This window comes from Aedes albopictus, chromosome 3 (assembly GCF_035046485.1).
Source record: "Aedes albopictus strain Foshan chromosome 3, AalbF5, whole genome shotgun sequence".
Taxonomy (NCBI): Eukaryota; Metazoa; Arthropoda; class Insecta; order Diptera; family Culicidae; genus Aedes; species Aedes albopictus.
In genome coordinates, this window is record NC_085138.1 from 69,185,987 (window position 1) to 69,213,290 (window position 27,304).

General features: G+C 39.2%; 2 protein-coding genes across 5 annotated transcripts in view; one reads left to right on the forward strand and one right to left on the reverse strand.

The window, feature by feature from the left end:
• Positions 1–27,304, forward strand: part of LOC109400186 (RNA-binding protein Musashi homolog 2) — a 185,621-nt gene that overhangs the window by 90,813 nt on the left and 67,504 nt on the right. The gene's annotated exons all lie outside the window — the stretch shown is intronic.
• Positions 10,543–27,304, reverse strand: part of LOC109427107 (uncharacterized) — a 105,716-nt gene continuing 88,954 nt past the window's right edge. For both annotated transcript variants that reach the window (XM_029872289.2, XM_029872281.2), the window contains exon 6: positions 10,543–11,072. In XM_029872289.2, the coding sequence (XP_029728149.1) occupies positions 10,980–11,072 (93 nt within the window). In that variant the 3' untranslated portion in view covers positions 10,543–10,979. The remainder of the gene's footprint in view (positions 11,073–27,304) is intronic.

Consider the following 27,304-nt stretch of genomic DNA (forward strand, 5'->3'; position numbering starts at 1 on the left):
CACGAACTTCTATCGAAGTTTCAATATATAGTGACATAAATTCGTCGACATCTACGTGTTTCTTTTCTACACGCACATCGCAACAGTTCAAATCAACAATCATCTATAAAATATAAAAAGAATCCACTAAACGGCGTTAAACGCTACGTTAAATATTTTTCTGCGTAAACGTCGCGATCACCAAGGCAATCTTTGAATATTTTAAAAGCAATTTTATGAAACGAACAGCGTTCTTTGGTGAAACCACAGATAACAGATGTTTATGCTAGTACAAATTTTTCGCAGAATCCTGTGTAAATGTTCAAAACGATATACGTTGGCTCACTACCGCCATCTACTCAACTGATTGCGACATTACATCTAACTTGAATGCAAGAATAGTTCAAAGTTCCACTTTCATTCAAGATCGAATACAATCTTGAATGTAAAATTGCGTAGTGCATGCAATCTTGAAAGCGATCACTGACTATCGATCACTGCGCCATCTCTAAATGATTGCCACATGAGTTTCAGCTGCTCGTTACATACAAAATGGCTGTTGAGCATTTTTACACACATTGCCAATATAAGCATAAACGTCTGTTATCTGTGGTGAAACCCCTTTTATTGGTTTTTAGATCTTGAAGTTTTATTGTATGTTATTCATGCAGTTTCGTTAAACACATTTTTTCTGAACGACACACAGAGTGATACATATTTTGAAAATATTTGCTGGAACTCTACTGTTCATAAATATGATAACCGATCTCTGATGATCGTTTATCAAAAACTCCCTTCAGTATTGCGAATGTGAATTGCCAATTCTTTATAGATAGGGTTGTTTCGGTTGCTTCGACAAGTGATAGCAGGGATCGATGTGCCTTAAAACCCAAACTCGGAAGAGCATATATGAAATTGTGGAAACGAGATTGAAAAAAAACAGTTCAAATTTTACGCAGTTAAATATTTTAGACTATCTGACCCCATAACGATTAAATTAACACACCTCCGTGCACCCACCGTAAAATGTCACGTGGTCTATGGGCAGTCCCTGAGAATAGACCGCGTCTTGTCAGCCAACATTGGTGTGTATCTGAATTGATCCATTGAAAGAAAACTTAGGTAAACAGTTTTTCTAATGATATATGTAGTATTGAAGATTTTGGACCACCCTAACAGCAACAAATACACAATTATAATTTATTTCAATACCAATACGTGATTTAAGAACCCCGAAATCAAAACCTACGTTCTGAAAGCACATCGTGATAACTTATTAGCGATTATTTTTACATGCTTTCCATAATCAGCAGATTTCAAAATTTTGAACCACCCTAATATAGTAAAATCAAAATATATGATAAGCTCCATATCAGAAATAGATTTAGGGAACTAAAATCATCATAACCTGTGAATTTTAGCAATTTCGGTTAACATTTGAGGTTTTGTCCGACTTTTGTATGGAGGCCCGCCACTGTGCGATGGGAGGGCTTAACCCATTAGCACTTTAGCGCCAGTTCATTCACCACCGCTTGGATTTTGAGCTAGATATATCTAGTTTACGAGTTGAGCGCAAGTGAAGGAATCGCCGTAAGTGCTAATGGGAACCAAAGGAGTATCCGTCGTGCATTTATCACAAGTCAAAAACAAATTATAATTCAGCTTGCATAGACCTAATCATTGCATTCTTTGAATTTTCTCAAATATAACAATAATTGTTAAATTTAACGTAACGCAAGAGTGGGTAGAGGAGGTCTCTGCGTTACACGCATCATTCGTTACTTGAATTCGTTAGTACACAGGACAGGGGACGCTAGGATAAGATGACTTACAGCCTTACAGATTAGATTCATTACAATTAGAAAATTATGGACTGGTTAGGTAAAGATAAAACTGTTGATTATAGGAGTTTATATTTGTATTTCTTATTTTTATGGGTTTTGTGAATTTATAAAAGTTGACAAATAATCATTATCATTTTTATTTTTGACAAAAATCAGTTGACTGAACTTTTTGTTTTTATATTTTAGACGTTATTATTTCACTGATCAAAAAAAGCAGGAATTTAGTTAGGACTTAGGACGGTTGACATTGTAAAGGGTTACGATGGATATAATATTACTTTGGACTGAGATGATCACAGATATGCAGAAGACGACTAGCGAAATTAGAAACACAATTTGATACATTATTGACTATATTTTGACAAATAGGGTTTGACAAATTTCTTTACAATATCGAATGGAAGCTCAAAAAGTAAAAAGTGTTATCTAACACTAATATGAGAGTTATTTGGGGATGATGCTGGTGCTGTCAATGACTAACATCGGTTATTGACACTATTGGTAATCAGCTTGAAATAATTTTCAGAATGTATTATAAAATAACTGAGGGTATTATCTGATTATTGTTTGAGGAAGCTGTCAGAAAAACTAGTTGCCCATATCGGCTAAAAACGCTAGCTCTGGTAGCTGTCTTTGAATAATTGTCAGAAATATCAAATCTTTAAAAATTAGCTACGACACATTTTTTTTGCTCTTTGTATATTTCTTAAGAATAGTACTCTGAAGGCGTTAACATAGACATAGACCCCCTTTTTTTATCTCTGAATGTTGTCCAGTGACGTCGGAGATTTTCGATTATTGAAATATTGTTCAATTATCAAATCATCTTTGGAGCTTCCATTCGATCAAAACACTAGTGCAATGGGAAAAATTAAAAACAGTATTTTTAAAAACTACTACGAACCAATGCTAATTAATACACACTTTGCTCAAGTTGACGACATCGTCTAGTCCATCGTGAGTATTGGTCCTAGTAGGAGGAAAGTTGGGAAAGGGTCCAGGCTTTGCTATCAGCTGTCCTGCAGCTCCACCTGGTCACTCTTCAAAAAAAAAAAAAAAACATATCATGTTATAGATTTGTCTGTCATAAGCGGCAAAATAACAAAAATCATAACAAAAAAATGTTCCTAGAAGACCAATTAAATAACACGTTATGTTAGTTTCAATAACAACTTAATAATAGCGAATTTATAGAACATTCAATAACAAATTTTGAAATAAATAAGTTATTGAAAACAATCAGAAAACAAAATGAGTTATAATATCAAAGTGGCCTCGATGCAGTAAAAGCAATAAAAATAAAATGTCTAAAAATAATCAAGTTCTTCTTCTTGGTGACTGGCTTCATTTTTGACATTTTTGTCCGAAATGTGTAGTTCATCCTGGAATTCCACCAGCTGATCCAAGATGTAAAATGGCTAACACTCTGTTGCAATTTCTATATACATACTGGTACCCGACTGAAACTGAAAAAAAAACAGGTATACTTATCAAACAGACGTAAAAACTTGAAGTATTTTAGGCAAAGTACGTTTAATTGGCAAATTGAGAGATAAATTTGTGAAAAAATTACCACTTGTTTTGGTGGGATTCGAACCCACGACTCCGTTATCGCTAGTCCGGCGCTTTAACCAACTAAGCTACAGAACAAGTTACAACTCTGCAGAATAGAAAGTCAAACTGGATTCGAAGCACCACCCTAAACCGGGTCCGTCTTTCACAACTTTATCTCTCTTTAGGCTCTTAGATGCCAATCTCCCGCACTCTCGCGGCCTACCAACAACAAGTGTGCGCGTATTGTTTTTCTATTCTGCAGAGTTGTAACTTGTTCTGTAGCTTAGTTGGTTAAAGCGCCGGACTAGCGATAACGGAGTCGTGGGTTCGAATCCCACCAAAACAAGTGGTAATTTTTTCACAAATTTATCTCTCAATTTGCCAATTAAACGTACTTTGCCTAAAATACTTCAAGTTTTTACGTCTATTTCAGACATACAGTGATAGACATTCGTTTAGCCGAGGCCCAAAAATTTTCAAAAAATTGTCAGGAAACTCATACAAAAGATTTTATGATAAAACTTTTTTATCGTAGTGATAGTATATATAGTACTGTTTTATAAAAATGTGATACATCACACTTACATATACACTGAAACAAAAGCGAGGGTAAAAACCCTTCAAATGTCATTTTTTGCCTAGACATTCGTTTAGCCGAATTGTACAATTTTTAGCATTCCATAATAAAAAACTATGAAATTTCGAAAAATATCTAACAAAGTCATTTTGTATGGTGATCTGCATTATAGATGGACTTGTAAATCATGAATTAGATCGTTTTTGGAAGTGTTGCCATATTAATTTTGCATGCATCCCATATAAATATGTCATAATATTGTAAATGTTTCCAAATTGAGATTTGATGTAGTTATTTTTATCGGAAGTGTTTCAAAAGAATCCAATGAAAGATTTATGACCAAAACAGGTTGAAAATTTACGAAAAACAATGTTTTTAACAGAAAAAAATAACGCAAACCATCAAAAAATCACGTATTTAAGTATTGTTTTGATGAAATATGATGGTTTCACTTGCATAAACCACAGCGTTTACTACTATTACGTCTTCTAATAGCTCCCAATATCTTCTAGACTGTATTCTGGCTGAAATAACATTCATTGGACGGCTCATATTTCGAGAAATGGCACCGAAAGTATTCAAATTTCTAGCATGAACTACTTCTTTCATAATTTAGACATTCTTTTCAAATAAATTATGTTAAAAATGAATGTGGTTCACAACTAAGACTCATTTATAATATATTTCTTCACATTGAATGAAATAAGCCAATTGTTTGACCATATATTGCATTTTTGTATGAGCATCTGCTTTTAAATAAACAGGGTACAAAAAATCTGACACTTCTTGCAGTTCTTTCACTTTGCAGTCTCCTAACTAATTTAGTAATGCTAGTATCAAACAGGTATACTCCACGGGCATTAGGGCACGTCTTTATTTCAATGCAGAACTATTTATTTTAGCTTTTATCAATCCCATTTTAAAGTTTAACCAACCAAAAACCACTATACTCTATTTTTTGATGACATTTTATGCAATAATTTGAACATTTCTAACCATAATTCTGTGCCATATTTTCGAAACTGCTAATCTAGCTTACGTTTGAGTGTTTACAGAAATCATTTTTCTTAAATAAATTTGTTTATCGTCGCTTCTCCTTATCGGGACATTCTTTTACAATATTTCTCTGAATTTCATAAATAAATAAACTTTTAAGGTAAATTATATTGCAAACACGTCATAAACTAAATGCCTTGGGGTATATCCTCGAAATATACCCAAGAAATTGCAAAAAATCTATTGAAAACTAATTTGTCATTTACCTCGGCTAAACGAATGTCTAGGCAAAAAATGACATTTGAAGGGTTTTTACCCTCGGTTTTGTTTCAGTGTATATGTAAGTTTAATATATTACATTTTTATAAAACAGTACTAGATATACTATCACTGCGATAAAAAAGTTTTATCATAAAATCTTTTGTATGAGTTTCCTGACACTTTTTTTGGTCTCGGCTAAACGAATGTCTATCACTGTACTAGCCGACTGGTATAGCCGGAAAAGGGCAATAAAATCATTGTCATACTTATCAAAGTGTTTATAAAACAAAAGGCTGAGAAAATAATGTTTCCTCATCAGTTTCTCACGGAATACTGTGAACAACGTTAATCTCGAATGGTGTAGTTTTTATTGCAAAGCTTGTTATTGTTGTGTTATTGAAGATCAAATATTTTTACAGTCTCAATAACACAATAGTAACTGAACTAATGCTACAACAAAACATGTTATTGAAATGTAATGTAAAGAAAATATACCAATAGCACGATCATAACAAAATAAGATTGTCCAACAAAACATGTTATGGAACGGTAATACCTCAATAAGTTAATAATAACAAACCAAGATGTAAAACAGATTTTATGATTCCGTTGTTATTATTTTGATATTCTCCTCTGCTCGGGCATTCCTTCGGGGTTTCCTTCAAGTACTCTTCTAGAGATTACTCCCGGGATTCTGTCCGCAATGCTTCCTGGAATTCATTCAGAAATTTCTCCTTAGATCCATACAGAGGTTCCTTTCAGGAATGCTGTCATATCTCCCAAAATTTCTCTAAGAATTTCCCCGGAATCCACCTCAAGAATGGATTTCTGGAAATTTCTAGGGATGTTTTTTTGGAATTCCTCTAAACATTTTTCGCGCAATTTCTACCGAGATTATTTCAGGAATTTCTCTGCAAGATACTTCCAATGATTTCTCACGGTTTTTTTTTCTAGTAATTCCTTCCGAGATATCTCTCGGAATATTTTCTTAACCCTAGTCGTGCATTTGGGTCATTATGACCCAGACAGGCATACCGAGCGCGCACTACGCTAGCGCGGTGAGCGTTAGCTAATGCACGAAGATGGTTGAATTTCTCCCGTGATTCCGCATGTAATACCTTCACAAATTCCTCCCGGGATTCCTTACGGGATTACTTCACAGAATTCTCCTAGGATTCTTCCAGAAATCTCTTTTGGATATTTTTTCCGCTATTACCAAAGGAGTTTCTCCAGAATGCTTTAGGGATTGCTTCCTGGATCATTTCAGGGATTTTTCATCAATTTCTCCGGGAATTCCTTCAGGGACTCCGCGGATAATTTCAGGATTTTCTTCCGGGATTCCTTTAAATGTTTTTGCCGGATACCAAGTTTTCATTTAGGGTTTCTTTCGGAATTCCTCCCGAGAGTTCTCTCGGGATCCCTCCCTTTTTCTGAAATTCCTCCCGTGAGTCCTTACGTTGTTTCTCCCGGGATTATTCCTGTGATTTCTTTAGAGGGTACCACCATTATTCCGGGATTTCTGATGGGCTACCACCCGGGATTCTTCTTTTTTGGATTTACTCTCGAGATACCTCCCGGGAGACATTCCAGGACTTCTCCCGCGAAACTCCTTGTAATTCGTGCAGGACTTCTCCCGGGATTTCATCCGCGAGTTTTTCAGGGATTTCCTTCGCACTACTGGATACAAGTTTTCCTCCTGGGATTTCTTGCGGGAATCCTCCCGGGATTCCTCTCGGAATTCCTCCTGCAGTTCTTTCGAAATGCCTCTCGGGAGTCCCTGTGTTGTTTCTTCAAGGATTCTTCCGGTGATTTCTGGAGGTATTCCTTCCGTGAAGTGTAAGCGACGAACCAGCCAAGGGCTGAAAGTCTCTATCAACTCTTCGTGATAACTAGCGGGCTACCTCTCGGGAATAATCTTATATGAAATTACTCTGTGGATTTACAATTTTATGTAGGTATGTACCATTTTTTTTTTTTTGGAGCTTGACAAATTTATTGAATGAATTAAGACGTTAAATGATACCAGCTTAATGGCGAAGCATGCGAAGAATTCCTTGCAAGATTCTATATTAGTGTTCTGACGAGAATGTTGGTGACAAAGTTTTTGAAATGGAAATCTTCAAATAAACAAATTCGTTATTTTAATGAGTTCCTGACAGTATATTACGTATCGAACTTTTGGGACACACATTAAACTTTCGTAAAAAATCTATTGCTGGTTCCTGCAATTATTCGTTGGTGTATTCCATTTCACCCTTCTTTGGCATTAGGGTAATTTTTTACCCAAACCGTACACTACGTCAGCGAGCTGTTCCTAACGTGATGCAAAAGGAAGGTTAAAATTGCTGACTCCTAACAAAATCCGTATTACATTCCTTCGTAAATAAAACCTGTCCACGAACAATTTCGGACGCCAAATGGTTACAAAACAATCCAGAGGCAAAACAGCAAATGTCGGTGCTTCCTGTTTAACTTTTCAGGCCGCGCTCCATCAAGCAGCTGAAACCGCACCGCGCTCGCGCTGAGCAAGTCTTTTTTGTAGTGCTGTACTTTTTATAACGGCGCAAATCCTGAAAGGTTAATTTAGACCTTATCGTAGAAGACACACCTTAGCTCATTCAAATCTGTCCAATATTCATGTTCGGTAAAGTTAGGTATGTTTAAAAAATGATGAAAATATTGATTTTAAGACATTGCTGTTACGAAATATACCACAAATATAAAAGTCACATCATAGTTACAAGAACTAGGAAGATGTCCATTACACTCTTGCGTTGTTTAAAATGACTGTCATTATTATTTTAATAAATAAATTATTTTTTATCACACTTTCATTATGCATCCATGACCTAATTATTGAACATTGTCATAACCTAAGCTGTTAGCATGATTGCCAGATATGTTTTCAATTTCAATCATGCAGAGCTTCATCAGGGATGTTCTAGTAGGTTTCATGGGGTCCTACGAGCATTCCAGGGAAATTCCAGGGGCTTTCGAGGGAGCCCCACAGGGCTTTAGAGGGTTGCGAGAGTGTTCAATGGGGTGTCGTGAGCGTTTCATGCAGTTTCAGGGGGTTTTAGAGAGTAATGCATTTTCATAAGGCGTTCGATGAGTGTTTCAGGAGGTTTCAAAGGATCCCAGGAGCAAGGTTGCGACCATTCATTTGCAAAGATTTACATTCATTTGCTATTATCTCAGTTCAGAAGCATGCTATCGAAAAACAATGTATGGATGAATTTAACCTTGTAGTTTTATCTGAAAGTTTGCCGAATAACATTGGGATCGCAAACGTATACCAACGTCGTGAGCGAGCTGTGAAGGCAACTCTCCACGCGGTGAATGTGAATTTCATTCACGCTGTGGAAAGTTGCCTTCACAGCTCGCTCACGACGTTGGTATACGTTTGCGACCCCAATGTAATTCGACAAACTTTCAGATAAAACTACAAGGTTAAATTCATCCATACATTGTTTTTTGATAGCATGCTTCTGAACTGAGATAATAGCAATTGAATGTAAATCTTTGCAAATGAATGGTCGCAACATTGCCCAGGAGTGTTCCTGGGGTGTTTCAGGGGGTTCCAGGAGCGCTCCAAGGGCCTTCAAGGGGTAAGAGGTGCGTTCCAAGGAGTATCATGTGCGTTCCATATGGTTTTATGGGTATTTCACGAAGCTTCAGGGGTTTCAGAGGCGTCGCAGGAGCGCACCATGGGATGTCAGTGGCGTTAAAGAATGTTACAGGGGGTCTTAGTTGGTTTCATGGGTCTTTCATGGGCTTTACAGGAATTTCAGGATTTCAGGAGCTTTCCATGGGGTTTCGTGGGCGTGTCGTGGAGTTGTCAGGGAGCTTTATGGGCGTTCCATAACGTTTCAGGGATGTTTCTGAATGTTTCAAAGGGTATCAGGAGAGTTCCAATTCTATGGGTTTTCAAGAGGTTTCATGGACGTTCGAGGGGGTTTCAGGTTGTTCCATGGGGTTCAATGGGCGTTTCAGGGAGATTCAGGGATGTTTCAGCAAGTTTAAAGTACGTTCCTGGCTTTTCAAGGAGTATCAGGGATTTTTCAGAGAGTTTCAGAGGTGTGGGGCATCAGAGGTTCCCAAGGGCGTTCCAGAATTTTTCCAAAGGCGTTTCATGGGGTTTCATGAACGTTCTAAGGTGTTCTAGCGAGTTTCATGGGATTTCAGGAGCATTCAAGCGGTTTTCATGGGGTTTCAAGGGTGTTCCAGGGGTTATTCCTGATATCACTTGAAACCCTGAAACACCTTCAAACCTTTAGAAATCCTGTGAAACTTCTTTGAAAGTTCTCTTAATTCCCCCTAAAACCCCTGCTGAAACCCCCTAAAAATCATTGAAACTCCTCTGAAACATCCTTAAAAATCCCTTAGAAGGCCTAAGAAACCCCGGAAGCCCAGAGAACCCCTCCGACACCCTTTTTTAGCTCCCATGCTTGAAAATTAAAAACTGAAAAAATTAACAGATAATTTAAAATGTTGACTACCGGGAAGTGAACCGTTCAACAATTAGCGAGAATTGGTCAACAGCCAGTGAATCGTTCAACAGTTGGTTTCGACACATCCGATACAAATGTACTATTTTCTCTTAGAAATGGAATTTAATGAGAATCAAATTCAAATTGCTTGCTTAAATTCCTGTGGTTTGAAAAGGAAACTGCTTTTCATGTCCAAAATAATATCAATTACGCACTTGATATGGCAGGGAAAATCCAATCTTGTATCTTAATTTACAGTAGTTCAACAGAATTGGCTATGCCTGTCTTTACATGAATATGTGCTTTTCGTTTCCTATTGTCATAGTCTCTACTTCCACGCCCCCTAACGGCATTCTTGCTCCACTATCAATCTACGTTCTGCGTAGAATAATCTATTAGAAACTAAAACGCTGATCCTCACGCAAACCCAAAAGAAACTAAATGCTATGCGATTACCGAAGTTATGGACCTGTAACCCCCATTAAAATTATCCAATTAGTCTAAGTCACCTCCCACCACCCCCGGGTTTGCGTCGAATTAGAAATATGACAGAACTCTAGAATCAATTAACTTCCCCGTTCCCTTCGCGAACGGAGGAACCGTACTCCATGATGCAACGTCTGCGTTACATCATAAATTCCTATATTGAACTCCAAACGCAAGAAATTGGATTAAACCATGAGCTAACTAGGTAACTAGCTAGCTAGCTAGCGAGCTTTCAAACTGACGGACGAGCACGGGTCGTCGTCGCCGCTCCACGGAAAAGGCTATGTCATCTACCACCACCACCATCACCACCGCCGACACCAACCGACATAAACTAAAGAAGAACGACTTGGGCTTCTCTAATCTCACCAGGTCACGATTCGCTTAGATCACGAGTCGAGAGTGAGACAGTATGCTACTGCTTATATTGTGCACTGCTTGCCCAACTTTACTAACAGCGACTAAATACTACAAGGTATAATAATTTATTGGTTTGAAACATCTAACATTGCTGTTGCTGCTGCTGCAACTCGAAGTCCACAGAGCGAGAGGGTCTTAAGTAACGATAGTTCTCGGTGCAATGCATTCTCACTTCAAGCTGGCTGGCTGGCGCGGTACGCGTGCCGATAGAATGATGTTGTAAAACAGCGGATGTGCTCATGCTTATTAATTGAAGCTACGTTGTGCAGTATCTTTTACTAGCACTACTACTAAAGCGCGATACTTGTTTTCAAGATCTTGTTAATAACAACAACGAGATAAGAGATGGTATCGGAGGGCCAGATGATCGTCTTAAGATTCCTGCTGTTTGGCGTACTCCTCCCGGTAGGATAGCGCTTCGTTTAGTTCTGGCATCGGTTTGTACTCCTGGTTGAAGACGCGCATCTGCAACGATATAAGGATGTGCAAAATTGATTATTCGATCCGGGAAATGATCTTATTGTAATCGTTATTAACGGGAAATTAATCGCTATGGAGTTATCAGAATTCGGAGGCATAACCTGGCGATAGGAAATAAAATTGTTCTGATCCGATGATGCGCATCGAAAATCCGATAATCCTTTGCTGAGCTGAAGCAGAAGAGCACCCATCGAACCATATTTGCATGCCATCGATCTAAAAAAATGGCCTGATATCCCCCGTGATACGTGCAGGGAACACAATTCCAGGTATTAGCATGCGCTAGAATGTAGTTGGGGCAGGCTCCCGTCAAACCATGTCCCAACCTAGCGACACAATCGACTTCGGTATGGTGCGTTTGTTTACTGGTAGAAAACAAATAAATATTCGCACACAGAACTTTTATTTTTCGGTGCGCTGACGAAGCCAACAAACTGTGCTCCCGATATCCTCCTAGTCTGGGATTTTTTTTTTGCTACATCCTTCCTATGGTTTGGGAACGTGACCCGGCTGGGGAAAAAGTTCGCCAAGCGGATGGGGCGACGCTTAGTGTCTCATAACAAAGTTTTATTGCACTGTTTTGCTTTTTACTGTATTACTTATGTATCATAGTCTGTCGCCTGCTACTCAGTTGTACTTCTTGTTTTGCCATTGTTTCGTATGTGTGTGTGCACTACTTAGGCTCGATGTACTTGCTGCCAAAAGGATATGCTTATATGACCCTCCGGGGTGGCATCAGTTGAAGAGGTCGACGCTTAGGGTTACTATCAAACGGAATGAACTATAAAGTTATCAGTACACGATTTACCATGTATTGAAACAGATGTGTCAAATGTGATAAAATGTCCACAATGTTGAATTATCCAGACATTTTTTAGTAGTTCTACTTCATTCACTAATAAAGCTTAACAAAACAAACTCGAACTCCTAAAAAAATTGACGAAATTAGGGGAATTCTCTCGAAATTCCTCCTAAAGGAGTTATTCCCGGATGTTACGTCTAGTGGCCAGCGTTCTACTAGAGCTCCTCCAAGGGGTTTAAGGAGTTTTTCACTAAATTTCTGCATGAATTCCTTTCGGGATTTCTTCCGAAATTTCTCCTGTGATTTCTTCAAGAAATTTGTGATAGCTTTCTGTTTGAGTTCCTCCTGGGATTTCTACAGAAGTTTCTGCTGGTATATTTCCCAAAGGCTCTCGCGTGATTTCTTTTGACATTTCTCTCGGTTTTTTTTTTCGGGACTTCTCTCAGAAAATTACTACCGGTGTTGATCCTGGGATGTCTCTCAGAGTTTTTCAGATTTTATCCCGAACATTCTCCTAAGATTTTTGGAGTGTCTTCTGGGATTTCTGCAGGAGCTACTGCTGGTATTTCTCAGGGAATTCGTCCCTGTTTTTTTTTTTGATATTGTTTTCCTTGTAGTTGATTATCTAATTTCTTGCAGTGATTCACTAGAGTTTATTTGCTTACTTGTTTTCTCGAGATTGAGATTATTTCCAGAGCTCTTTCTGGAATCTCTACCGGACATTATCCCGAGATTCTGGAAGCTCATTTTTGGGATTTATTAAAAAATTGCTCCCGGAGTTCTTGCAAAACTGTTTCAAAGAGTTTTTCTCGAAATGTCTCCTGGAATAACTTACGAGATTTCTTGTACGAAATTCCCGGAGAATCTAAAAAAAAAGTTCTGGAACTAATCCTAGAATGAATTATTAACCGTTATGTGTCCGATAAACTTTTTCCTTTTTTCTACACCGTGCTTTTTCAATGAGCGCTGGGTACCCGGGTACCCTGTCGGACACATAAGGGTTAAGGAAATTTAAGGAGTAACTCTGAAAACCTCTAAAAGGAATTCCGAGAGAAACTACGTACGAAATCCTCCAAGGAAATCCACGAGAAATATCGGGAAACTGTCTCTGGAAGAAATTCTTGAAAGAACTTCTGCAAACATCCCGAGAGAAACTGTTTGAAAACTATCCCAAAACCACTAAGAGAAATTCCTGGAAGAACTTAGGGAACATTTTCGAAAGATCACCGGGAGGAATCCAGCAAGAAATTCTGGCAGAAAGTCCGGGGATACAGTCATTGCACAATCATGGGTCACCCACAATTATGGGTCAATTCCATTTGAATTGCATGGTGAACTATGTTGTGACAGAGTGACCCATAATTGTGCAATGACTGTATATTCGCGTGGGTTATAGAGGTCGTTTTTTCAGATCAAGATTTTTTGACTCCATTTCGGGTCCTGAACGACTGTACAAAATTTGAGCGCGATCAGTCATGCCTACACTTTGCGCATCGCGATTGAAATTTGCATGGGATTTTATATGGGAAAACTCACTTTTTTGCATTTTCATTATAAAAGAATAAAATTATTCTGAAAGTATTTAACCGATTATGTGAAAGTATAGCATCAGATGTCCTGAAAAACTTTGCCGAAGACCGCAAAGCGATCCGAGTCTTGTAACAAAAGTTATAACCTACTGATCAACTGAGTGTGCTTATCCTTTAACATGTAACGGATGTAAAGGAATAACATCAATAATAAAATCTCAATTTTTGGCCTGACTTTAGATGAGTGTATCTTTTTCCACATACATCGGATCGCTTTGCGGTCTTTGACAAAGTTTTTCGACACATCCTGGGCTATACTTTAACATTAGCGGTTATATAGTATAGGACAATTTAAGGCAACTTTCAAGAAAAATACGAAAAAGTATGATTTTCCATGTAAAATCCCATACAAACTTCAATCGCGATGCGCAAAATGTAGACTAAACCAATCATGCCCAAATTTTGCACAGTTATTTGGGGCCTCAATGGGCATCTTAAAAAGTTTGATCTGATAGAATCTGATCAATTTTAAATTTTCCCATACAACGTTGACCCACCCTGTACTGTACCCACCCACTACTGTACATACTCTAGCAGAGACCCCGTGAAAAGCCTTGAAAAACTTGAAATCGTGAATAATCTCGATAGGAGCTATTTACGTAAAGACCTCTGGATATATTTGGGAAAACTGGAGAAAGCCAGAAAAGAAAAACCTTTGATAATTTCAAGGAAAAACTGAAAATGAATTTAAAGGAGGAATTCTGGAAAGATTAGAAGGAAGAATTATGGGTAGAATTCCGACACCAGCACAGAGAACAAACATCATAGTTTATATTCAAAAACAGTCCATATAGTCTATGGTCTATATATTCTATGGAATTACTGATTGAGATCCTCATTGTTTTTTCCTGATTTTTTAGAGTAGGTATTTGGATGTCATTGTAGGTGGAAATATCAAAGCAATTTCTTGTAATTAACCCAAAAGAACTTTAGGCAAAATTTAGAAATATTCCTTAACCGATTCATGTATGTATTATATTCGAAAAAGTTTTGTTGGACACTTGGACAGTTCTTGAAAGAATTAAGCGATTTGGTGGAAACTGTTAGATGATATATCTTTTTTTTTTTATATATAATGTGGGCTATTTTTTAGTTTTAACATTCAAAATTTTCCTTTTGGAAAAACCTGGAAACTCATGGAATTAATTTTATTTGTGAACGAAATGGAAGGTAAAACTTCTGACAAAAGAATGTGTTTTTTTATTCTTAATCACTTAACCAAATTTACAGCTCTTTTGTCCACTAGGGCACTACGTGAGCGATTCCATTTGGACGCTGCACTTACACTTTGTACAGCGCCTACATGTATTCTATTCTAATTCAACTATATCGAACTGGTGCCTTGTGCTGCTTTAACTTTTCTACCCTGTCCCGGTAGAATGATGAGCACGATGATGCTAATGTGTGGCTGCTGTTCCTTTTCCAGTCCAATTGGGGGTCGTCCATTATGAGTTGCGGTTCGCCGATATCCAAATTCCGGGTTCGTTAGAGCTATATGCTCCGAAGTGGGTCAGGTGTCAGTTGCTCTCGGGGGAAAGAGCAACTGACGAAAAATTTCAAGTGCGGGGCTGGGATCGAACCCATGACCATCCGCTTATGAAGCGAACGTGTGGACCACTGCGCCACGGGCCCCGACTAGGAGAATGTGGTTGTGTAGTGTAAAATGTCTTCCCGATAGTTTCGATGACTATTTATTATTTTTGCTGGAAATTACTTAAACATATTAGTTAATTAGGTGGGAATCCTTGAAGAATTCTTGCTGGGATTCTTCAAGCTTTTCCTGCTGGAAATCCTCCAGGAATTTTTGAAGAACTCCTATCTGGGAATGTTTCAAAAATCTCAGCAAGAATGCTTTGTGGGGAGGAGAAATTCTTTGAAGAAATCTCTAAAGGAATCTCTGGAGGAATCCTTTGAGAATGCCTTGGAGGAATCACAGCAGAAATTGCTAACAGAATCCCATCATGCATTCCAGGAGGAATTTCAAGAGGATTTCTCCAGCAATTCCTCTTGGAAATCCTTAAGAAATGCCTGGTGGGGTGCCTCCGAAAATTCCTCCTAGGATTCCACCTTGCTTGAGGTTCCTCAAGGGAGTCCTCTTGAAGTTCTTCAAGAAATTCCTGCTATGATTCCTTCAGAAATTTCTTCAAGGATTCTTCTATGAATTTATCTTTGTATTCGCGGTAATTACTACTGGAATTCCTCCAGGAAATCCTACTAGCATTTCTTCGGGCATTCCTGCTGAGATTTCTCAGGGATGTTCAGCGAGAATACCTCCAATCATTACTCTTGAGAGTTCTCCAATAATTCCTGAAAGATTCCCTGCAGGTATTGCATGGGAAATCCAGAAAAGTCATGGGGGATTTCTGTCAAAAATGTCTATAGGGATCCCAGTAGCAGTCCTGGACCAAACCCTGCAGTAGTTCCTAAAATAATCCCAAGAGGATTCCCAGCAGGAATAAATGAAACAATTATAGCACGAGTTGCTGGAGGAACCCGAGCAAGAATTTCTAGTGGTAACGCCACACGCTATATTCAAAGGGAAGTATTATGAAAAGTGAATGTACCCCAAATGTTTTACTCTAGGATCGAAGATTTGGACCTCTAGTTTCAGAATCTGTGCGGCTTAAAATATTTCATCTTGAGTTTTTTTAAATTTTTATTTTTTTTCCTATTTTCTCATATAAATGTCGAAAAAAGTCATTTTCATCCCATACAAAAATGTATGGGAAAAAAACCCAAGATGAAATATTTTAAACCGCACATATTCTGAATCTAGATGTCCAAAAATACGGTTCTAGTAAATAAACTTTGAGGTACATTCAATTTTCATAATACTTTCCTTTGGACATAGCGTGTGCCAGATGAGTTCTTGGATATATCCTTGCAGAAATGTATAGAGGAATCTCAAAAGAAATTCCTGGAGAAATTCTTGGAAAAATCTCTGAATATTTGAAAGTATCCTTGGAGAAATCATTGAAAGAGCATTCCAGAAATTCTTGAAAAAATCAATGGAAGAATTCATGAAGAAATTCTTGGAGAAATCCCTGGACAAATCACAGGAGGGATTCCTGGAGGAACTTCAAGTGGACTCCCTGAAAGTATCCCAGAAGAAATTCATGCAGGAATCACTTTCAAATTTACATGATTTGGGCTAACGTAGGAACAGTAACGACATTCACAATACGCGCGACGTGAGACGAGACTTGACACTCACAGTTCTTACTATTGTCAAGGTAACTTTTCGTCGACCGGTTTCGGGCTCGATTTCGCCCATCAACAGGCAAATGTTCGACATGGAAGAACCATTGAAAGGATTTCTAGAGAATCCCATTAGGCATTTCTGGAAGCAATCCAACAGAAAGCTTTGGAGAAATCCTCTTGGAATTCTTCAAAAAATGCCTGAAGAGATTCCTCTGAAGTGTTCCTTTACATATCTTTCCATTACTCCAAGGACTCCTCCAAAGATTCCTTTGAGGGTTCATATGGAAATTTCTCTTGCGGTTTCTCGAAATATTGTTATTAAAATTTCTTAAGGAATGTTTTACGGGATTACTCTAGTATGTTCAACTGGAATTACTCCAGTTATTGCTGTTGGGAATTCTCCAAGAAAATAATTGCAACAGGACTTGCCTGAGGAATCCCAGCAAAACTTCCTGGTGGATTCTATCAGAAACTTCTGAATAATTTCCAGCAGTATCCGTAGAGCAATGCTAGCGAGAATTCTTGAAGGAATTTCAACGTTATTTCCAACAGGAATCACTGGGAACATTCTAGGTATTTTTTTTGTGTAGTAAACCTCATAGGAATTCCTAAAGACATCACAGCGGGATTTTGTGGAAGAACCTCACCTGAGAATTACTAGCGTTGGCAGCTTCTTTTCTTACCCACTCTCTTGAACAAACACGAGAAAGAAAAGGATGGAAGAGACAGGACTTGCCCCGCATTTCAAACCGTGTTTATCAAGCTGAATGAGTGATAAAAAAAGATAAGGCAGCCTATGCTAGTGGCCGTAATTACATGAGGTATTCCAGCAATCCATCCGAAATTCTGTTGGGGATGAGAATCTTTGATGCAGGCTTTAAAATAGCATAAGAAGTTGTATTTCATCACAAAGAACAAATTTGTAGAACACACGAAAATTCCCAAACATCGCTTAAAATGTAATAACAAAAAACTATTCTAAGGGATCGTCCAAAATAACTGACACGTAACTCTTGGAATCGAGCGAATTATGTAACAGTTTGTTCGGATAACTTTCCAATAGCACATTTTCTGCAACTTTGCCGAAGACACCAATACTCTAGCTTCATTTTTGAAAAAAACGTGAATTTCCATCGCACTTTTGGGTGGATTAATAACAAAGATGAAAATTTCCAAATAGGGAGTTTAATATATCACAGAGAACAGATGTCCAAGTCCAATCTGAATTTTGTGTAAGGAATATTTCATCGGCAACAAGAGTGGCAACAGCATGGCGCTGCAATCGGTGAAATGTTTCAATTCACCACTGACTGTGGCAATATGATGTTTGGCGGCGCTAGTGTTTTCATCGTGTATTGGTTTGCATCCACACTCAAGTAATTATTCAAATCCTTACACAACTTTCTGAATGAAATTTCTTCTAGCCTGGATGTCTGTTCTCTGTGAATATATAGAGCAAATTATTCTAAGGCATCATACCAGTAAAGTCAATACTTGAGGCTGATAAAAAATGTATTATGGATGTGAACCCCATTATACAGTATGTAGCAGGTTCCTCTAGAGATTACGTCCGGTGGCCACATCCGGTAGACCCCAAACGGTCCAAAACTGTTGATAAACAATGTTCGATGCTGAAGGTGTCAGTTTCAATGAAAATAGTGTGAATTTAATTGTGAATCGTAATGGAAAACACGCTATGTAGGGTAAAAATTTACTTCGTCATATACGCTCACATAAGATGGATAACAGTAAATCAATTTAGATATCCCGATTTACCTTTGCCAGTGCCTCATTAGATGGAAGCAAAATGTTGTCGCCTATTGAAAACCAGCCTCTTTAGCACTGGAAGTCGAATAATTACGCAAAATTTCACGTTTTAATTTCACTTGACTTACGACTTCACAATTTACTCGTTTTGCATTTGCCGAAGGCATTACGAAGCCTAACCAGTCTTTGCTTGATTCGAATGCTAAATTATGCCTCTTCAATTTGATCCAATTTTACATCCCGCCCAATATAGTAACCCTAATCCAATGAAACTACCTATACTGCCACCACCACCACCGTTTCCAAAGGGAAATCTTACAAGTGCGAAGGTGCAATCGGCTGGGAAAGCATACAAGTGCGATTCTTTCTACGACGACTGCGGTGACATTACCTACCTACTCCTTCCTACACTCCCACACACCTATCGATTAGGTAACGTCGCACCGTCGTCGTCGCTGTCGGTTTTTCTCGCAGTTCTTATAGGCCTAGCTAGAGCCTAGGCTACACCACGTGCACACAACACTCGGATTCCGTTCGTTCCGTTCCGCACCGTACAATGTCCTTTGAGGACTCTAAATTGGATTATTGCCCTCGGTGCTCCACGACGTCGTCCCCACGTTGGCAAGCTTTGGACTAGAAAGCCTAGCTAGGGGGTTATGTGAATGTGTCGAAAGGTGGAGGAAGGATTTAAAGTTGTCTGTTTACCTTATGTAGAGAGACTCGATGGAAAAAGTTTTTTTCTTCCTGGCGGCGGAGTTGAACTTCGCTTCGCGTTGGTATAGTTGAAGTGGGGTGAAAATTTAATTACCTGTGCATATTGGTTGCGCGGCGTTTTCCCAACCCGCAATCCCCCATCCTGTCGATTCGAGCTGTGTGGTGTGAAGCTCCTTCAAACGAAATGGAGGGATTCCAGGTGGAAAGAAGCTTTTCTATGGCTTTACTCCCCACACAAGCGAGCAAAGAGCTAAAAATAACCCCCAGCTGGTTGTTGGTAAATGATGAACGAACAGGTGGTGCAGCAGAGTGCACCAGCTAGCAGGAGGTGGCAATCCCCATCTCGAGTTGAACGGGGATCGACTCGGAGGAAGCACTGCAAAAGTGTATCTCTTTGGCTGCGCGTCTCTGTTTAACCACACCAACTGACGACAGGATTTGTCAGTCAGTCAAGCTCATGCCGGGTTGTCGCTGTCAGCGGAAGTTTCCTGACAGGAACCGGTACCGCCACCGCACACCGGTTTCTCTCGATGAGGCGAGTGGGTTGACGTCGGACGAAGTTTAATGTTACAATGAGCGCACTAGTGGGAGATGCAACGTTCACGATGCAGAAGGGTCGAGACGAAACACTGCGTTCTGAACTTTTCAATCCTCAACTTCGCCCATTTGAACAGGTCGCGTCGATTCGAATACCGCATTTTTCATGTCCGGATATCCTATTACCAGCTCTCTCGCTTGAGGCCAGCTTTGTTCGCAAGGTGAGGGACGTGTCATCGACTTCAATGGCTTCGATATCGATATCCTGGTAAATCAACTTAATGTGCTCATCCCTGATTTTGATCGACTACAGTGATGGCAAAAAATGCAATCGGGAAATTCTAAGAACTGTTGATTCGTATGCAGAAGGTCCTGGGTGCAGTCCCTGGCCCGTCCCTTGCATCCTACTTTGTATCTTTCTATATACTTACTCCCTCCTCTCATCATAGCCATCGCTGGAACAGACATGGGTTGTAAAGCCGTTTCCCTTCCTTCCAACTTTCACAGCATAGTGTCTATCTTTCATATAACGCCTGCGAGTTATGCAATCATGCGAACTGTGTCACACATCTTCAGAATAATAAAACACATAAATCTATCACCTCACGCGTGGCATCCACGCACCAATGTGTGAACCCTCTACCAACCACATCCCACCAACACTCCGACATCCGCATGAATATGTGCAGACGCAGAGGTATATTCGGTCTGCTGTAGATACAAACAATTGCAATCATCATTTCCTTCCCCTTTCGCACATTAATCTGCAACCTGACGTGGCAGGCGCCATTGTCGCCTAAAATAGAAGATGACCAACACTCACACACAGAAGATGTCTGCTTAGTCCCCGGCAGATATCTCATTGGTTCCTTGTGTGCTCAAGCTCAAGCTCAGCTCGGAAAATTCTAATAACTGTCGATGTTTCATCAAGACCAGTGAAGAGAATTGTCAGACAAAAGAAGCACAAAACAAGCAACAAAGAGGGTGCGACGATTACTCTTTATCCCTACTGGTAACAGATAATGACATGATCTCGAAATTTTTTGTTGCAGACAAAACGGAAGCTGAATTTGTTGCGTACTTTTCAACTCGTGAATAATCATTTATTGCTAACCCAAAGTCGAAACTGTTTGATGATAGAGCTTCACCAGAGTTGCAGTGTTTACCAACTCGAAGTTACCGTTCGAAAATCGCAATGCAAGGTATAAAAATCTCTAAACTCGTGGTGTACGATGTTAATCCCATTTTTTTAAGCTGGGACAAACTTATGTCGCATGGGTTTGTTTGTCGCAACAAATACAGGTTGCGACATTGTCATTATTGTTGCGCGATGGTTGAATTTTGATTCACTGATCAAGACTTTTTGATCCCCTATCAAATGTTACCTCTAGTATCACATTTATTAATGTTGATAAATTATGTGCACCCTTGGACCTAGTACAACAATCGTATAAACATTGTTCCGTCCGTCACTGCATTCATATTTTCCACAGCCTGGGAAAACACTTCCAGCCCAGCCTCTGGCGTTCGCGAAAAAGCAAAAACCAAAATGAGGATGGGAATTTGTGTTACGCGCACATTGCGTCCACCACCGCACAGCGCGCTCGCACCGGTCAACATTCCGAGGATTCAATTAACGAAATTAATGATCGATTGAATCGTAAATGAATGCGACCGTTTGTTGTTTCTGAATTGTGCCTGTGCTTGATATCTGGATCAGTTGCCGGCGGCGGCGGAATGAATGCTGCGACCGTGGCGTGGCGCTTGCCGGAGCTGGTTGACGGCGAGTGCGATTTATGCGTCGCAAGAAAAACGCACCAATCGTCGGATAATTTCAACGACAACGACAAGTGGCATGCATGGGAATTAATTCATTTCGACACTACTGACTGGAGTCTAGTGCTGCATGACTTCTGAAGTTCTGACTCTGTTGCTACATAGCAAATGTACTAAAAACTAATCTTGTGTGATGCTGGATACGATGGTGGATACTGGATATGCTTGGTTTCTTCCAAGTTCTGCGTAGATTGCGCTAATCGACGCTAATGGGAACAATCTGTTGGTTGAGTGTAAGTGAAATGGTTGGGGCGAACGTTTATCCGCTTACTCAAAAAGAGAGTGTAAAATTATGGTTCTTGTTACGTGTGAGTCGTCTAATGGAATTGGGACCAGCTGATACTGACGGTCGCGATGGTTTATGCTGCGAGAGCAACGCAGAAAGATGGTGTTCCCTAATTGGGGTGACCCATTAGCTGAGCAGGTCATGGATCTTGATATGGGCGGAGGTTGATTTACGGGGCTATATGCTGAATCGAAGACTAATTGGCTAATTTAGTGTTGTGACAGAAGTGTTTTACTCCGGAAACGATACAAAAATGATTTAATCTATCTAGACACAAATATAGTAAAAGTAAAATTTGTTCAAAAAGTATGTTGCTATTTATTTTTAAGGATTTAGACGAGCTTGGTGGCCTTGTAGCTACTGCTTCTGATTCTTATGCAGAAGGTCCTGGGTTTAATGCCAGGATCGTCCCTTACCTCCTACTTTGTATATTTCTATCTACTTTCCCTATAACCTCTTCTCTACATATACATCTCATGTACAAACGTATGTTCATAACCATCGCTAGAACCAGAAACGGATTGAAAAAAGTAATTTCCCTTCCTTCCAACTTTCACAGCACAATGGAAATCTATCATAAAACGACTACAAGCTACGAAACCAAGTGAACTGTGTCGCTTCTCAGTAATATTCACATAATCTATCACTTTACTCCTGGCATCAATGCACCAATGCGTGAACCCCTATGCCCAATACAAACATTTCCCAACACAACACTCAGACATCCGCGTGAACTTGTGCAGATACAGTGAACTTCGCGGTCTGTTGGCAACAAGCGATTGCAATCATCACTTCCCTCTCCATCAAGTAGTTCATTTGATATGTTATATTTTACCGTGGATTTGTATTTTTTTAGTAGAATATAATAGAGGATTTACAGGGTTATATTTTTGTACCATATACTGAGAGTAATGCTGGCAGAAAATCACTCGCAGAATATCCATTATTTTCGAACTTGAAAGGCAGTTTTTCGTTAAGGAAATTCAAGTGAATTTTCTGGCATGAAGAGCTTCCCACATGAATTTCTGAAGGAAGAAACACAGGATTTCCTAACCATATTTATAGGAATTGCCTATGATTACTTTGGATTCGGGTTTATCCGTGAAGTTTGCCAAATATCTTCAAGAGTTTCCTGAAGTATTGCTGTATTGATGACACTATCGTAAAGAAAATCTATATCTGAATTGGTCATGCATTTCTTGTGGATACTCTGGGACTTTCCATCGAAATTCTTAGAGCCTTGCGTAGAAGTCCCTGTATAGATCGTTCAGAGCCTCTTAAGAAGCTTGGATACTGTTCAAGATGCTTTTATCAATTTCTGCTCCTAGAAGTTCCTTCCGGGTAGGCATGTTTTATAAAATTTTCTAATTTTGTTTTATTTTCTTTTCATTCTAGGTAAGGCATCTCAAAGTGTGCTAAGGCTTCGATGGTTTTTCGAACCGTAAAGGTTTGTACCATGCGTTGACGTCAAGTGTGCGGGATTGAAAGCTGCTAGCTTCTCGAATGAAACAGTAGGCTAAAGTTTACCCAGAAGATTTTTTGAATATAATTAAGCAAAAGATATGTAAATTGCGAAAATTTAGGCGTTTCCCTGAAATTTCAAGTTTTGTCAAAAAGTCATAATTAGCTAGTTTTCTTTGTGACAGTTTTTTTTACTTATTTGTTTAATCTAAAGGCTCGGGCGCCATAGGGGATAACCAAGTCGAAATCATTTGTTCATTTTTTTAAATTTATTATACGTTTTACATTTTTTACTGCTCGTAATGCTATGTCAGTTTGGAAGCTGAAACACTTGTGGCTATTTCGAGGTTAGGGATAACAAAAAAAATAATATTAAACTAAATTATTTGCTAATTTAGCCAGTGTTGCGAAACTCATGCTCACGAGTAAAAAATACTCACTCACCTTACTCATTTGTGAGTAATGCTAACGCTGTGAGTTACTCACGTATGAGTATACTCATTCGTGAGTAATGACGTCATACTCACTTGCGAGTATTACTCACTTGTGAGTAATACTCACGCGAGAGTATGACGTCATAACTCACGCGTGAGTTACTCATTTTACTCACGGCGAGTTTAGTGAGTAATTTATTTTTGTTGGTTTGAAATGATGCTTTAGTTTGTTCTGTATTGCAATAGTGATTATTTATAATCTAGGCACAGTTTTCGAGTAAAGGTGGGTCTGCTCGAGAGCTTTGGCACCATAGGCTAAAAATTCTTATTGTTTACCTACGCCTGCAAAGGAATAACATCAATAAGGAAATCTCTATATTTCGCCTCACTTTGTTAACGTTGAACTTTTCGTCATTGAAATCATCGTCATCATCAAACATTTAAAAGCAGTTTATTCGTTCAAAACAAAAGTTTTTGCTATGAAAATATATTCACTGTACTCCACATGAGGAATATAATTTAGTGAATATATTTTCAAGACCCTTGTTTTGATTTGCAGCGAGAAAACTGCTTTTTATTTTCCGAAAAATGATGACGGATGCTTGAGCCTTAAAGGTGTAACATACGTCGGGTCACTTTGCGGTCTTTATTAAAGATGTTTGGCATATATTTACCTCGATATTTATTTACCTACCTTCAAATAAAAAATGCTAGGGTCATTCAATTACAGCATTTCCTAGCTCCAAACATTTAAAACGTTTCTTCTTTGCATACATTCGGTCGTTTTTTTCATATGGCTAGTTTCTATTACTGTGCAAAAAGATAGGACATATAATGGCCAAATAGTGGTTGAGTATTCTCAGCAATGGTTGTAAGTCCCAACTCTTCGCCTATTCCGGTCACTGTTACCGATACCGGAAGGAAGCACAACGGAACGTCAGACCATACTGTTAATGAACAAAACCGATTATCCAACTCCAAACAGCAAAAAACATCCAACCAGCCTCTTGGTGGCGTTTCAGTCTGTTTATACCACAGTCCTGTAAAGAGTGAAACCGAATCCGACTATCGAACTGTCAAATCAGCTACCTATCGAGCACACCACACGCTTCCGTAAAATTACCCTTTTTTAATTGCTACCCCCTGAAGAATGCGTTAGTTCTTGAAGCCGCCGCCTTTGGTGGGGCGCCACGGGTTCGTTTACGAAATTTCAGTCTGCCTTTCATCGTACGAAGATAAATTCGTGCATTTGAGAAACAATCGTTTCCACATTTGTTCAATGCGTTTAGTTTTCTTTGTTTAATTTACAAGACGCACAACCATGAAAATACACTTCGTCCATTCAAAACAACGCTGAACTCAATTATATGTGAATGTCACGCCTGCTCTAACAGAACAAATCACTGTTTTCAGCTTAATGGCTTAATGCAACCGATCATTCAAATCAGCACCATGTCCTGCACCAAATTTTTGGCATCATGCCAGTTGTATGTGGATGACAGCCGTTTCAGAGGGTTGATCTCTGTCACTCTACAAGGGGTTTAAGTTCAAACAAAAGCTGTTTGGCTCAAAGGGGACCTCTTCAGAACCACCCTTAACGGATCGTTTAGAACTAGTAGTAAGTTACAATAAAAAAAATAATAGAATTATTGACAAGCAACCTTGTATACTGATTCAATCAAGGATGCAATACATTCGCCCCAATAAAACATACCATTTTAATGTTTGATAGGATTCCAAGCCTTTAGATAAATTTTAGAATACCGTATGAATATGAGTAAAGCATACTCGTGAGTGAGTATGTGCACGTCAATACTCACGAGTGAGTGTGAGTTGTACAGCGCTTACTCAAATGTGAGTAATACTCACGGTGAGTTTAAGGTGTACTGGTCATACTCATGAGTGAGTTTCACTAGTTGTGTGAGTTTCGCAACACTGAATTTAGTACACATTTAATAACATTGATGGGACAAATTTTCCTGATCTGTAACGGAACCAAAAGGAAAGACTTTATCGGTAGACAAGAAGAGGACAAACGGAGGGGCAAACAACGAAAACAAATGGTGAACAACGATAACGAGGAACGTACTACATCAAACTCTGACATCAACACGTTTCAAAAACGGTTAAATGAGATTCATGTTTTCCAAATCAAGGCATGCCATCACTCCTCTAACAGGTTTCTGTTGTTTTCCTCGGACCCAGAGAGTTTCCTGCAGCTGAGATCTGACCTCACGATGCGCACCGCAGAGAGTTCGCTTGCTCATTGCCCGAATTCGAGCAATGTGAAGGGACCCAAGCTATGCTGATGGTGTATGAGCGTTTTGACAAAGCAGTTTCTCAGCTTTATTAGTTTCAATGACTCAAGAGTGCTAATGTACTCAAGAGTGTAATATACAGCCAGTATATCGGCAACGTATGCAGAACATGGATTTTGAAGTATGAAGGTGGCGCTATGAAATTTGTTGTAGGAACCGAATCCAGTCGAATCATCGGTTTTTTAACCATCTGTCAAGAACTGTTTGTCCCCGACCGCGCTCACATGCCCGAACTTACTTGCAACCATTTGTGGAATACCTACGGAACGAAAAGATTCGAGTATACCGGTGATCTCATCCTTTTAGAGAGATCAAAATCCACAGAGGAACTGTCGAAGTCTGAGAAGTTGTCACGATTGGTGTTTTCCGGAGATGAGTAGTACATACTCATAAAACAAGTTTGAGGATTCTGTTCGAGCAGCTTTTGGAAGGTTTCTACTTCTTCTTCTTTCTGGCTCGATCATTCTTGTTAGAGATCACGTTCATTTGAATTTTTTCGTCGATATTCGGCCTCCTTTGTCTCCGCCATTCGCCACACAAGCAATCAAACTACTGTACGAAACAAAAATGTCAAACAAATGCACTTCGCCACGATAGCGTCTTCGGGAGACGGTTCTGCTTTTGTTATTCCTGTCTTCTTCCATAATGAGAGCTGTGTTGACCGAATGTGTGTCGTAATCAATGCAACATGCAAGAATAAACTAATATTAACATTCATAATCGGAATTGGCTGCAAATCTATGCGAAAAGCTTGAATTAGACAAATGTCATCGTGTCAGCCGATAATGATTTGACGCTTTCGTATGTTTATTGAACTTCGTTTCACCGCTCGTGTTGTATGTAAGAGGTAACGGTAGCGCATGAATGTAACAAAGCAAGCTAACATTCGACTGCGGCAACAAAATGAAGGTAGTGAAAAGTGTCGAATGTTTACAAGACTGGGCTCGATGTTCCAACTGGAACTTACCCTGCCTCTCTTCAACTTAGTGTTCTGTGTGTACTTCCACAGTTATTAATTGAACGACTTTCTTTGCCTGCCATTGCAAAATTGTATGTATATTGTGAGGCACGTACAATGATACACTATACTCAGGAAGTCGAGAAAAAAAATTCAAGACCGGCACGGGAATCGAACCCGTAGTCTCCGGATTGGTGATCTGGTGATTGGCAAAGTGGTCTGTCAGAGGCTGTACTCCTCCAAGTTTCTCTCGTTGTGTGGTCGAGTTCATGCAGCCTAACGTGATTCGAAGGCAACGATACTGAATCCGTTGA